The following is a 12,984-nucleotide window of genomic DNA, read 5'->3' as shown; positions in this document are numbered from 1 at the left end:
AAATGAAAACCAGGCACTTTTCGGAAGTATGTATTCTTCGCATTTCTTCTTAACACCCCATAACTACTTGTTTACTGGGCAAGCCTGTACTGAGAATATCCATAGGATTTCATCCTGGTGTGTGGATGCCTGGGTATTCAATGAGATATGGAACACAGGTTCATGGGAAGATGCGCCATGCAGGATTTCTGGAATATACATCATCTTGATTATTGTTCTGCTTTCTGTAAGTGATCCCTATCAGAGCAGTCTCATTTTCCTACTTAGGTGATGATGCTCAGTACTGCTGCAGGCTTGAGTGATTTAGGAAATGTCTTCTTGTCAGCAGGGGGCAGTGTCGCATTGTGGAAAGAGCACACATTGTAATCAGAGATTTGGGTACGATTGGTTTTCAGCTGTGGATTATCAAGAGCATCTTCAGAATCATCTGTGGTTTCTTTTAAAAAATATATTTCTAATACCATATCATTGGGAGATTCTGATTCAGTCAGTTTGGGATAGGGCCCTGAAATAGGTATCTTGTTCTGGTTTTTAACATTCTAGGTGATTTTGGTTGTTCACTAAATTTGGGAACTAGTGATTTCATCTTTCTGAGGCTCAGCCTTCACGGGATCGTTGTGAACACCAAATGAGAAAATACATCCGAGTTTTATGAACTTTAAATCACAATAGAGTATAAGTTGTTAATTAGATCACTTCTTGAAATAACTTTTCCATCCCTTTTTAAAAACTTTTTCAGTTTCTCCCCAGTCTGAGGTTTGACTATATGAAGGCATATTATATTTGATTTTTATGAATTTTAATAGAAAAGAGAAAACTATTGAATTCTGTCTAATACGTACACACATTGGATAATAGTTTTAGATGTTGAAGAGACAGAAAGTAGAAGAACCTATTTGAATTTTTGCCTGATCTGAGGAATTAATGCCATTTTTTAAAAATGTCAAGGAAATGTAAACAGAAATTGCTTCTTTATATTTTTAATACAAAACTCATATTTATTATTGATACTGTGATAACTTAATTTACAAATATATTCTGGCTTCCCAGTTTTAAGAGCAATAGCTTAAGTTAAATACACTGTTCTCTTCTTCATCTCTTTCAAGTCACAAACAACCAAACAAAACACCAAAAAACATCGTGTCAGTAAGAGCAAATGGTGAGTCTAAAACACATACTTTTCAGAGTCCCCCAAGCTAGAGATTTCAGCAGCTCAGAACAGTCTCTATATAATAATATGTAGCATCAATGTCAACTTGTTCTTGAAACGTACAGCATGTTTTAATCAGTTTCAAAACTTTTATTCACAGTTTCTGTGTGACTGGAGTTACCAGGTCGCCTCGGTTCGGGGGGCTTTCTTGTGTGTGGGTCCCTGTGTTGACAATGGTACCACAGAATCCTCTTCCTTCCACATCAGGTTTTATCCTGCTTATGTTTCTTCAACCCTGAACCCAGACAACTGTCATGCTCATCCATCCTGAGTCATTTGTTATTCCCCTGGGCCTGTCCAGTCACCCAAAAAGGCCACACCATCCCCGAAGGGAGTCGTTCCGGCACAGTCCCTCTGTACGTGACGCCATCTGGAATCCCCTCCAGCCAGGAACTGGTCACTTTAGACTATTAGCCTGAAGGTCATTGAGAAGATTTAGGTAAATATTTGATTTGAGAAATCTGGGGTAGGAGTCCTTTTCCATAAGAGTATATATGACTTTCTGTGCTTCATCAAAACATGTGGGGGTTGGCGCTTTAATCTTCTTGGCTGTAGATTCTCGAGTGCGAAAGTCAATATTGATCTAAAAGAAATACTAATTAGTTAACAGGAAATTCCAATTTCTTACACATTTTATGATGTGTTTTTTGAAGTACCTCATGGCAATGGCTTTAAGCTCTCATGTATGTCAGTTCAAACATCTCTTGAATTGCTATGCTAAAGCAGCTATCAGGTGAGGAGACAGCAAAAATAAATACCACAAAAAATTCTTTGCTCGAAGTTGGCTCAGGGCATAGTTGGGAGATGCAAAAGAGGTGAATATGAAAAATTTCAGTGTCCATACAAGCTGACACATGCATTGAAAAAAAAAATGATGTTGATATTCAGGATTTCCAGGAAGAGAGGGCATCTTGTGCAGCTATTTTCTGCTTGAACCAATAATATTTAACTGGAAGGTGGGCACTACTAACTGCAAATATTTTTGCAGCTGCAACTGTATGTATTACCCTGATCTATACTTTATCCTAACCTAAGATGAGCTAGCTCATTAAGGACACCTTGATATGCAACTGTGGCCAGTTATACTAGTACTCCTTACCCCACCCCATCATATTACCTAGTTTTGCACAGTCAATCTTTGTATCCTACTGTGTTCAAATATTCATAAATATAGAAAATTAGATTACCATTGCACTGAACTATATGAGCAAACCTAAATATATAGCAGTGAAATCATGATAATATTAAATTTCATTTTGCTAGGTATGTTGAATATTTCTGTATCTAAGATCCTTTGTACATAAACTGATGATAATAAACTCGATACTCACTTGTTTAGCAGCATCTGAGTGCACAAATGCTTTATATATTTTCTCTGCTTTGCATTGCAAAAGATCAGACTCTGTTTTTTTATAGTCTTCACAAGCCAACCAGAACTCAATGTTCTCCTCACTGAACTCAGACTTCAGGAAATTTCCAAAGACATCTTGACCAGCTGAAAAGAAAGGATGAGAGATGAGATAATTAAATCAATTGAGTCAATAAATGAATGACTTGAAGAAGAAATTTTCAAGAAAAATACCATTGCATTCTCTATATACACAGGTAAGAGGTGGCTGCTGTTGAAATAGCTGTGTCACAGTTTGTAGAGATGGGAAGACCTTAGAGGTGCCTTCATTTATAGTTTATCTGGGGCCAGACAAGCTGTCCACAGTCACATAGCTGCCTAGAGGTGGCTATGGAACTGTGCTTTTCTTCCATCTCTAATTAAATTAAAATTCTGCTTTGCTGATTTCAAAACAATCTCTTTTCTTATGAATACCAATTCTTAGCTAGAGTGTAGAATATTTTAGGGAAGTAAACATTGATAAAGGGCATTGACATCTTGTCATTCATTAAAAAATGAAATTTCCCCATCCAAGGCAGATAGTCAGAAGATGCAAGGCCTATATGTTATCTTTATGCCAATATACTGATTGTATTTGCTAGAGTTTTGGAGACTTTTAAATGGGCCATTTCTATGCCACTCATTTCTTTGACTGGATTGTAAACTAAGTCAGATAAGAAGACGGATGAACAAGATTGAGCTACTTGATCCCCAAGCAAGGCTCCTTAGAGTTTTTGTGGGGAGAGGATAAGCCCACCCTCTAGATACAGACCAAGCCCATCCAGGTCTCTGCACAAGGTCTTAATTCCAATAGATTTAATTACCCAAGATGAGGGAAAGGCAAGCTTATTTCATTCTTAACCTTCTCTCATTAGGAGCTCCCTACAATACTCTTCAAAAATTCTTTTTATCATGTCTGTGTTATAACATATGTCAAGTCATATTAAATGTCAATATATACTATGTGTCTCAACTGCCTTCAAGGGGCATGGCACCATGTCTTTGTTTTTGAATCTTTGGTGCTAAAATGCCGGCCATATGAAAGTGGGCTGAATGAGTGACTTAATGAATGCATAATGATAAAACAATCGACCTACTCCTTACATCCAATTGTACAAAAACGTATTCTTTAGATAGCTTTCAGGAAAGCAGTTCACTTGTTGAAATATTTGGTTTACTTTTAAAAACTGCACTTCAGAATCCTAGCATCATTTTAAATTTTGCTCCTGTAACGATACATGGAAATATGGAAATGCCTAATTGTCTTGGCAAATTCGTCGCAAAGACACTGGCAGAACTAAGTGCCAAATCAATATTACACTATAATAAGGCATAATATGCTAATGCTATCAAGGATTGCAGAGAAACTAGAATACACCTTTTCACATACTCTCCTACCAGGAACAGTGTATTGAGGTGAAGTCATGCAATCCATTAGCATATTGAGCTGAACCAGAAACGTTCAGCAGTTAATCTATACTTACTTTGGTTGGCAAGAAGTTTTTCCAAAGATTGAGACCACTGCATTACTTCATTAGCAGAGAGTCTGAAGGGGACAAATTTCACATAAATTAGTAAAATATATTTTGTGTAAACTCAAATGAAATCAGGCAGAATGGCTGCTGCATCTTCATAATTCCACAAACTAAGATGTCAGTTCTATAAATTATATTAAAATTTATCTATAAAATTTCCCTTAGACTTACTATAGTTGTAAAAATATCTCCAAATAAAATATGAAAAGACCCAAATGCATATACTCCAACAGTATAAAAAATAGAAAATATATGCACACACATTTTTTATTTAATTTATATTGGTACTAATGTGGTCTAATCTTATTTGGCTTATTACTTAAAATAAATGAAGTCCATTATGGGCAGTAATAATCTCTTACTAAAAGAAGAGCTAATGCATAGGCTACTGTAGTAATGATAGTTCAATGTATAGGTATACATACATGTCCTTGGATTTAGAAGGATTCATTCCAGATTCCAGATGTGGAATCATAGATCTCAAGTATGCTTTCACATCCATTCCACTACAAAAGACACAAAAGTGGAAATTCATATTTCCTCAGTAGAATACATTTCTTTTGTAAAAAGAGTATGAAATACACTTCTCTAAGGAATAACGCAATAATAAAAATAGTTGATACAATATTTTGCTCTATTAAAATTGAACCAATTTTTATGATCCAAAGTCTGGATGTAAAGCCCTATCATGATTCCTTTTTTAATACAACTGAATGTACTTATAACTTACAACAGGTAACTGATCTAGCTAAACTAAATGCTCGTATTTTCTTGCATGCATTCTCAGTCCTGCCATCAAGGACAATTTAAGTCAAAATCCACAAAGCGAGACACTGAATGCACTTACAAAGTCTTTGGCCTCCTTTTTTGTCTTTTGTCCTCTAGAAGCGAGTGGTCAGTTCTTTTCAGTTCCTTTGGATTATCAGAGAAGAACATTCCTGGCATTTTATCTAACCTGGGCACGGAGGTGGCTGCTGCCCTCATAGTCCTCACCCGGCAAATATCTGCTGGTCGGTGTCTGTGCTGCTTTATATAGTGAAGGCGAACAGGCTCCTGCTATTCAAACGAGACTGTTTATGAAATGATGTTACCACAGACGCTGGAAGTTCCCTCTTTCTTGATGTGTCATGACGTGTATATTGAAAAAAAAAATGTACAGTGGTGTTCTGTGGTTGAAACTTAACCAAATGAGAGTAGGTCACTTGATAAGAAAGGAAGAAAATCAAATGTGCCGAGGGGCACACACATGCCACATGTCTAAAGCATTAGCAGCATCAGTTCTGAGGGATGCTTGGTTCTTTATAAAATTACATATTTTAATGGAATGTTTCATGTGGTGCTTTTGTTGTATCACTCACATACAAACTCAGTATTAGGGACTTACATTCTCAATGCTTTGTATAGTCCTTGACTAGAAAATTCAGTGGGTCACAATATTTAAAAGAGTTCTTTTTTCCCTTCAGGAAGTAATATAAACAAATATTTGTTGTTTGATGATTTGTGCAAATATTAGGAGAGTTATGACAGATTGCCTTAATTTTTCCCCTCTCCAACTCTCATCCCTTAATCCCATGGCAAGAAATTTCCCTGTTATGCTTTCCAAGGTGTGTGTTAGACATTCTATTGGTAACATACAAGATGATTTTAAAGGGCCCATGGATTTTAATATTTATTGGGAATATAATTAACATATCAAACTGACTTTTTGGGAGTATGTTACCAGGATAAGAATAAAGCAAAATTAAAACAAAATTAAAAATAAATAAAATATAGATAATACAAAAATATGATGTACTATACAAATATATTGATACTAAAGAATCACACACTATCAGAGGGAAAACTGCTCAAGATATAATAAGAGTATATTTGGACGGGTCAGTAATGTGTCCTGTTAGATGATGATCTTCCGAACTTTGGCAGTATCTCTGGAGAGAGAGAGTGTAGCTTTAATTAAGATTAAAAATAAAAAAAGACAAACCCAAGGAATAAGATGACTAATCACTGATCAGGGCAGAGAGGTAGTGTAGTGAAAGCTCTTATAGAGTTTATATATATATATAGTGTGGTTTATTTATAGAATGTCCAATTCAACTTTTAATTATTAATCATTTAATTACTAAAAATTTTAATTATTAATTTAAACATTAACAATTAAACCTCCTTTGGTTTCTTCCCTTGCAAAAAGAAAGTAAATTTTACTTAGGAAGGCCTCTGATGGTGTTAGGTAAAGTGGACAAAAGGGAAGAGAATATTATTTTTCCTATCTTGGTTCTATCATCAGAATAAAAAATATTTGAAGGAATCACATTTATCATATTTCAAAATTCACTTACCACACTGTCATGAATTTATATTGTATACAGCAAGCATCATTTGATGGCTCACTGTTATTGTTAGCTAAATGCGCTGACAATTTTTCAAGTATATTTCTGCAGTAATAGTTCTTTGGATGTAAATAAGCGACATAAGGATGACAGTGGCAGCAGAAAAAGGACCCACACATAGGTTTGGGAAATGTAAAGTCACATCAGGTTCTTAAACTGATCAATGCAGATCTGAGAGCCTTTATATAATGTTAATATGCATTTGTCATTCTTTAAAAGGATGGGAGAACATGTGGCAGTTTCCCTAACAGTTTTGGGGACTGCAGCCTTGTAAGGTAGAGAAAATCATTTGCAGAAATAATGTTCTCTTGACAGCACATTAGGAAACTGGTCTGAGAGAGGAGCAAACATTCCCCTTGCATATCAATAGTTCTTTAAATCTCCAACCTTTGCTACCCCAATATATAATTTCAAATTCAAGCACCTGCAAGCAATTACAATTGCATACTTCCCAGCCCCAAAAGAGAATTAAGTTCCTGGTAGAGGGGGTCCATCTGAAATTCCTGTACCACGTTTCGCTGTGGGAGCAGCCTTCCTGGCACAGCAGCGCAGCTGCCCTCCCGGGGGCCGCAGCGCCGGGGCGGATTCGGTGATCAGCTGCCATGGGCTGACGGGCCCGTGCCCGGGCCCTGGAAGTTCCTTATCACTAATCTAGTGAATGTTACTGGCTGCTCCCGCTTGGTGAAATTCACTAAGAAAAGAGAAATGATCATAGTAACTTCACTGTGTCAATGACTTTGGTTGACCCAGTGGAGGATTTAATAAAAGCCAATAGAAGAGACAGTGGCTCTTACAGACATAACCTGGTTGTATACTTCCCCTGTGAAATTGTACTTAAGTAACTAGGTTGAAGTCCTAAGAAAAGAAATACTTTGTGTGGTTTTAGTGTAATCTTTTTTTTTTTTTTAATAGTAGACTTTGTTTTTAGAGAAGTTTTAGGTTTACAAGCAAAATTGACTGGAAAGTACATCGAGTTCTCACATATTCCCTCCATCCCCACAGCCTCCCTCACCATAAACACCCGACATTTGTGTAGTATAATTGTTGAATTGATGAGTAACCTACAATGACACATTATCACCCAAAGTCCTTAGTTGACATTACAGTTTACTCATGATGTTGTACCTACTATGGGTTTTGACAAATATAGAATCCACCATTACAGTATCATACAGAATAGTTTGCTGCCCTAAAATCCCAGTGCTATATTTTGAAATGCCAGTGAGATTGGTTCAGTAAAACATTGAAGATTACGGCTGTCAATTTGGATGGGGAAAACTTTGCTGAGCTGATTTTACATTTTGCTTCCAGTCACTCCAACCGTCTGATCCCAGTAAGAAGTGCTTTCACTGGAATGACTTTTTTCAGTCTTGGTATTGATTATACTGATGTTGAACCTTTATAATATTTCTGAAATTTTGCTGTGGACATTAGGGTTCATACAAAAAAGGACAGTAATGAGTGCAAAATTGTATCTTAAAAGTAAAAATATATCTATAACATAAGAGTCAGTGACATGAAGAGAAATTTTAACCCATTGAAATAAAATGTCCTGATTTAACAGTGTATCAGACATAGGGACTGCAAATAGAAAGATGAATGAATCTGTGTGCAAAGGGATTCACATTATAGTAAGGCAGACAAATATTTAAGCAAGTAATCAAAGTGAGAAGAGCCACTGGAGAGGAGTATACAAAGGAGCTGATCAGTCCTGGGAGTGTGGGGCAGAAGAACAGTGCTGTTGCCATTAACTGCAGACTCAACATGTACCTATTTTCTGCCAGTTTCTGCACTGGAGATCAACAACCCTTGGAAAGTACAAAAGACCGCAATAGAGAAACTGGTCTCCAGCAAGCAGACACCACTTACATCTAATAAAGATAGTGGAAAAATGAACACAAATCTTCACAAGGTGCTCTGACAGACTGTTGAATTAACAATAATCACTCAACGGCTAGGGAATTAAGCAGAGGCTCACTACCCAGGTCTTTTTGGCAACTTCAACCTCCGGGGTTAAGGCTTATGGGTAGGGCTACCAGCAGTATTTCAGCTACAGTTCACAGGATTTATTTGAAAAGCTTCAAAAACGGTGAAGTTGGAGGGATTTTTCTCTGTGTCCAGTTGGTGTGAAATGATTAAACGTTTTAGACTTGCTTATGTTTGTATTTTCTAAATGAGGAAATCAGCTGATAGGTTTTAGTAAAAGAAGATAATTTGCAAGGTGGTGAAATTCAGTGATCTCAGTAAATGCAAACTGAGCAAGATAAGAATCTGGTTTCTTTTTCTCACTCTGTTCTAATCTACTTGTAGTCAACACCAAACACATCCTTTCTATAATTTAAGAGATTATAGGAAAATCAAATGTGGAACCTTCAGTGAACTGGGCTCATGTGATTCTGTAAACCTCATTCACCTTAGAGCTCATCTTACCAATAAAGTTTTCAGTAATAGGCCCACTTTCCAAGTCATTCTTGAAAGCACTAAAAAAATCCTTGATGAATATCATCTTTGATATACTTCTTCCACATTGCATTCATTTTCATTTATCGTCACCTTATGGTTTATGATTATAATAAGGAACAGTGGTCATGTCAGGCTCTATTTGACTATGCTTTGCAAATAAGATTTGCCAAGTACTAGAGCAAGTGTCTTACTCCCAAATTCAAATAAATGAAAAACTATAAGAACACTGACAGATTATTTGCAGTTGGACTGGAACATTCTGTAGCATACCACAGGACATAAATGCAAAAATAAATACACCCAAGGGACAAAGATGTTCAAAGTTAACATGGAGAGGCAATCCGTAAAGGGAAGAATATTGTAATTGGTAGGGAACAACATTGACAAATTATTAAATTTCAAAATTTCTAATAACATTCTTCCAGTGATCTGCCTTTGCTTTTACTACACATGAAAGTGGTCAACAGCAGTGACTTATTTGCTTTATTTCACCCCACCAATCACATGGTTTTCCTAGAAAAAAATATATCGTAATTGCCTGAAACACTCTGTTCTTTCCAAAGCTGTGCCACTTATTTCTTATGGCTATATTAACTGCAGTTTCTTCGTGGCTTTCTAATGCTTTGCTTTTGTGTTTGTTTACATTTTGTTTAACCAAATGTAGGTGTCAGACATACTGGATATTTATTTCATAATAAATGTCATACTCTCAAAGTAGGTCATACTCTTCCTACTTAAGAAAGTACCCTTAGGTCAGTAGATAGTGGCCTCTCTTAATCATGGTTCTACTGTTATTCTGGGTACAAGTGGTCTGTGTGTTTCACTGTTTCCTGTGCCTGCTCTGTCCTTTGCAAATAGGCATGATTTGCTATCTTTTTTTTTTTTCATTAAATGAAAGGCTTTGAGCCCATCCAATCCTTGTGAATTGTTAATTGTGTGGCATTTCAAAGGGCTGTGGTTTTACATAACCTGGACCTGTTTTGTGAGTTTCATCAAATTAGCTAACTTCTTGTTAGTTTCTTCTTTGTAGAAGTCAAAGGTGATCTTAAGCGACTTGCACTATGGCATTGGTGTAGGGAGATATTTGTTCTTTTTGAGATTTTTACAGTGATGAAAACTAGACCCAGAAAATTAGGATTATGATAGATTTTGTTCAAGGTACTATGTTTTCATTTTTATTTATCTGTCGGAGCCCTTGCTTAGATTTCCTGTTCCTAAAACTCAGTGAATTTGACAACCCAACACCACCAAATGGAGAGCTCTTCCTGGTATTGCAGCTCTGTGCTCACTGGCCAGTCTTCCAGACTGTTCCTTTCTCTGTCAATATTTATTTGTCATGGATCTCCTTTCTCTTAGCTAAAATATTTCTGCAAACTCATATGTTAAGCAAATGTATGTTTGGATGTTGATGATGTGGTAATGACTGTTTCTGCCAACGCCAATCTAATTTTCTCGCCATCTGCTTTTTGTAGGTAATCATAGCTGGAAATATTGATCACTCCCAACTGTAGACCTTATCCAGATACAGTTTCTGAGCCAGTGCATATAAGGTTGCAAAGAACTAAGTTATTTCATTTTGAAATAGGAGTGGCAGAAAATTTCTATTACGGAGTCTGTTTCTAAGATGGGATTTTCATGGTTTGCCAGTATTAGTTAGCAACCCCACTGAGTATTAAGTAGTTTAGGCAAACAAAGAGATACCGGAAATATCCAGGGGTTATCTTAAGTAATGAAAGAAAATGCTGAAGAATTACCCTTCAAAGGTTAGGTAAATCTAAACTAGGCCTCGGAATGTTTATGAATTATGAATTTGCTGTAGAACAGAATAGCTACAAATTGGGCAAACGTGACTGCCGTCAAGTGTGAAGCTATATTCCATGCTTCCAGAGGGGGCCGATCATAAGCGTAAATAGCCCCTCTCCTGGGGTATCTTTGTTTTCTTCTCCTATGTGTTTTGTCCTGTTTTCAGTTGCATCTGTAGGAGCAGCAAACCAGGGCAATGTATTTGATGGGAACTAAAAATTAGAACAAGCTCATAATCTTGTTTTATCTTTGTCTCAGATAATATGGAAGATTAGCAGATACAAATTTACAAAATGTTATACACTTCTGTTCATTTCTTAGTGAAAATCAGTTAACTTTTACTTCGAGAAATTTTTGTCATTCTTTTTTTTTTTGTCATTGTGAATTTTATAAGTTCTATTTCATCTTGATTTGGTGTGTCATGTTTATGATTCTTTGGCTTTTTCCCCTTGTTGATTCTGTTTTGACCAGGTTCTTAGTTGAGACAGTAAGCTCTTAACACACCAAAGCAGTGCATGGAAATATTAAAAGCATCCTGGTTTGTGTGGGAGTTTGTTCCATTCTTCTAGCCTGAGGTTTCTTTTCTCACATTCTGTTCAAGTAAAGTTGAGATGTATTTGCTTCCTCCGTATGAAAGAGGGAGCAGGCAATGCCAAAACACGAGGTGATTAGCAATGCTTGTGCTAAGTTACAGCAGGAAGTTGGGCGTGTGCAAGCGAGCAGGGAGGGTAGGGCGGGATGGGATAGGTTAGAAATGTCACAGGGGAACTGGCAGCATCCACGACCGTCCCCAAAACAGTTCTGTCCCTCTGAACTTCTGTTTGCTGTGGAACAGCAGCTGATTCCCAAGAAAAGTGACACCGCTTTAGAGTATAGTACTTGCATCATGAATTACACGATCCTATTAAATCCTGGCAATGACATCATTTAAAAAAAGATTCTTGTACATGGTTATATATTATAATTCATCTTTTGCATCTTTAAATGAATCATTATTTCAGCATGCATAGAAAATTAAGAGCTTCTAAGAACACTTAAAAAATGATTAGTACATTAGGATTTTCCCCTCGAAACCGAATTCCCCCTGATTCTGGATTCTGGACAGTTTCAAAGACAATGGAGTAATACCAAGAAGAATGTCACCATTTCACCTCTCTTTTAAGAGAAAAGTTGCTTTACACAGCGTATCACTTTAGAACTTACCATGAAAGTGGTATGAAATGTTAAATTTTTAGGGTTTTTTTTCCTGGCAGAAACCATCCAATCAATTTAAACATCAGTCAATCCAGAGAAAGAAGGTGTGGGCAGCTGTGGATGTCTCTAAAACTGGAGTGCCGTCTGATCACAGAACTGCTCTGAGATGAGGATACTGACACAGGTGTTCATGACCTCATTGAAAACTTAAAGGATCCATGACTGCATCAAGTCGAGGTCCACACTCACCGCAGCCTAACTTGATTGCGATAGTTGATATTAGTCAATGATTAAAGCTGTGCCCAACATTATGGAGTTAGCAGGCCGTTATCCAAATTTGTTTATTCTTTCTCAGAAATACTTCAACCTCCTTTTCTATCTCTTTAATTTTCCTTTCCTGATAAGATCCTTTTAATTTTGTACCCAAACGCTTCTCCTTTCCTCTTTATTCTTTCGTAATTTCATTGTTTTTGAATGTGCAGATGGACTATGTCTACCTAATTTGACTGTGAAACCTTTACCTTTTTAAACTGTCTTCCTTTGTGAAATTAGAATAAAGAACAGAGCAAATCAGTGTGTAGTTGAAAGCTCAGGGCTTCTGAAGGTTCTGTCTTCTGAGCTCCGGTAGAATCTATAGTCTTTCAGTCATACTCCACAAGCAAAGCAAATTTCTACTAAATAAACTTTTTATGAGATTTTAGTGGGTCAGAGTGAGCCCATTTTGTCAAATGTCCAGAACAATGCCTGGTACATAGGAGGTACTGAAAACAGCTTGTTGAATCAGGGGTCAAGGGCTGGGGCTTGCACCAATTTGCTGGTCACTCTGCTAGGCATTAGGGAATCTTGAGGTCAATCTTATATGGGAGAAACAAATAAATGGGAAATTCTAAAACATGTGTTAAGTGTGCAGTGTAGGGTTAAGCATAGGGTATTCTCACGTGATATAGGTAGCACTTAACCCAGTATCAGCAGGGGCTTGAAAAATGCATTCATTCCACAGATAAT

At 36.8% G+C, this 12,984-nt stretch overlaps 1 protein-coding gene across 1 annotated transcript; it reads right to left on the bottom strand.

Moving 5' to 3' along the window:
- Positions 1 to 964: 964 nt before the first annotated feature.
- RGS1 (regulator of G protein signaling 1) lies at positions 965 to 5,232 on the bottom strand. The gene is made up of 5 exons (XM_036919664.2): positions 4,980 to 5,232; positions 4,558 to 4,638; positions 4,082 to 4,143; positions 2,542 to 2,705; positions 965 to 1,793 (listed from the first exon to the last, which is right to left on the bottom strand). The coding sequence occupies exons 1-5, from the start codon at positions 5,114 to 5,116 to the stop codon at positions 1,608 to 1,610; spliced, it is 630 nt and encodes a 209-aa protein (XP_036775559.1). The 5' UTR covers positions 5,117 to 5,232; the 3' UTR covers positions 965 to 1,607.
- Positions 5,233 to 12,984: the final 7,752 nt, after the last annotated feature.

The sequence above is a fragment of the Manis pentadactyla genome, chromosome 19 (assembly GCF_030020395.1).
Source record: "Manis pentadactyla isolate mManPen7 chromosome 19, mManPen7.hap1, whole genome shotgun sequence".
In the NCBI taxonomy this organism is placed as follows: Eukaryota; Metazoa; Chordata; class Mammalia; order Pholidota; family Manidae; genus Manis; species Manis pentadactyla.
This window is presented reverse-complemented; position numbering and strand designations above follow the sequence as displayed.

Excerpts from the sequence above, each read along its gene's own strand:
- RGS1 (XM_036919664.2), bottom strand. The coding sequence starts at position 5,116 with ATGAGGGCAGCAGCCACCTCCGTGCCCAGGTTAGATAAAATGCCAGGA. Across the intron at positions 4,144-4,557 it reads CCTTCTAAATCCAAGGACAT|ACTCTCTGCTAATGAAGTAA; the intron begins GTATGTATACCT and ends TGTCCCCTTCAG. Across the intron at positions 2,706-4,081 it reads AAAACTTCTTGCCAACCAAA|CTGGTCAAGATGTCTTTGGA; the intron begins GTAAGTATAGAT and ends CTTTCTTTTCAG.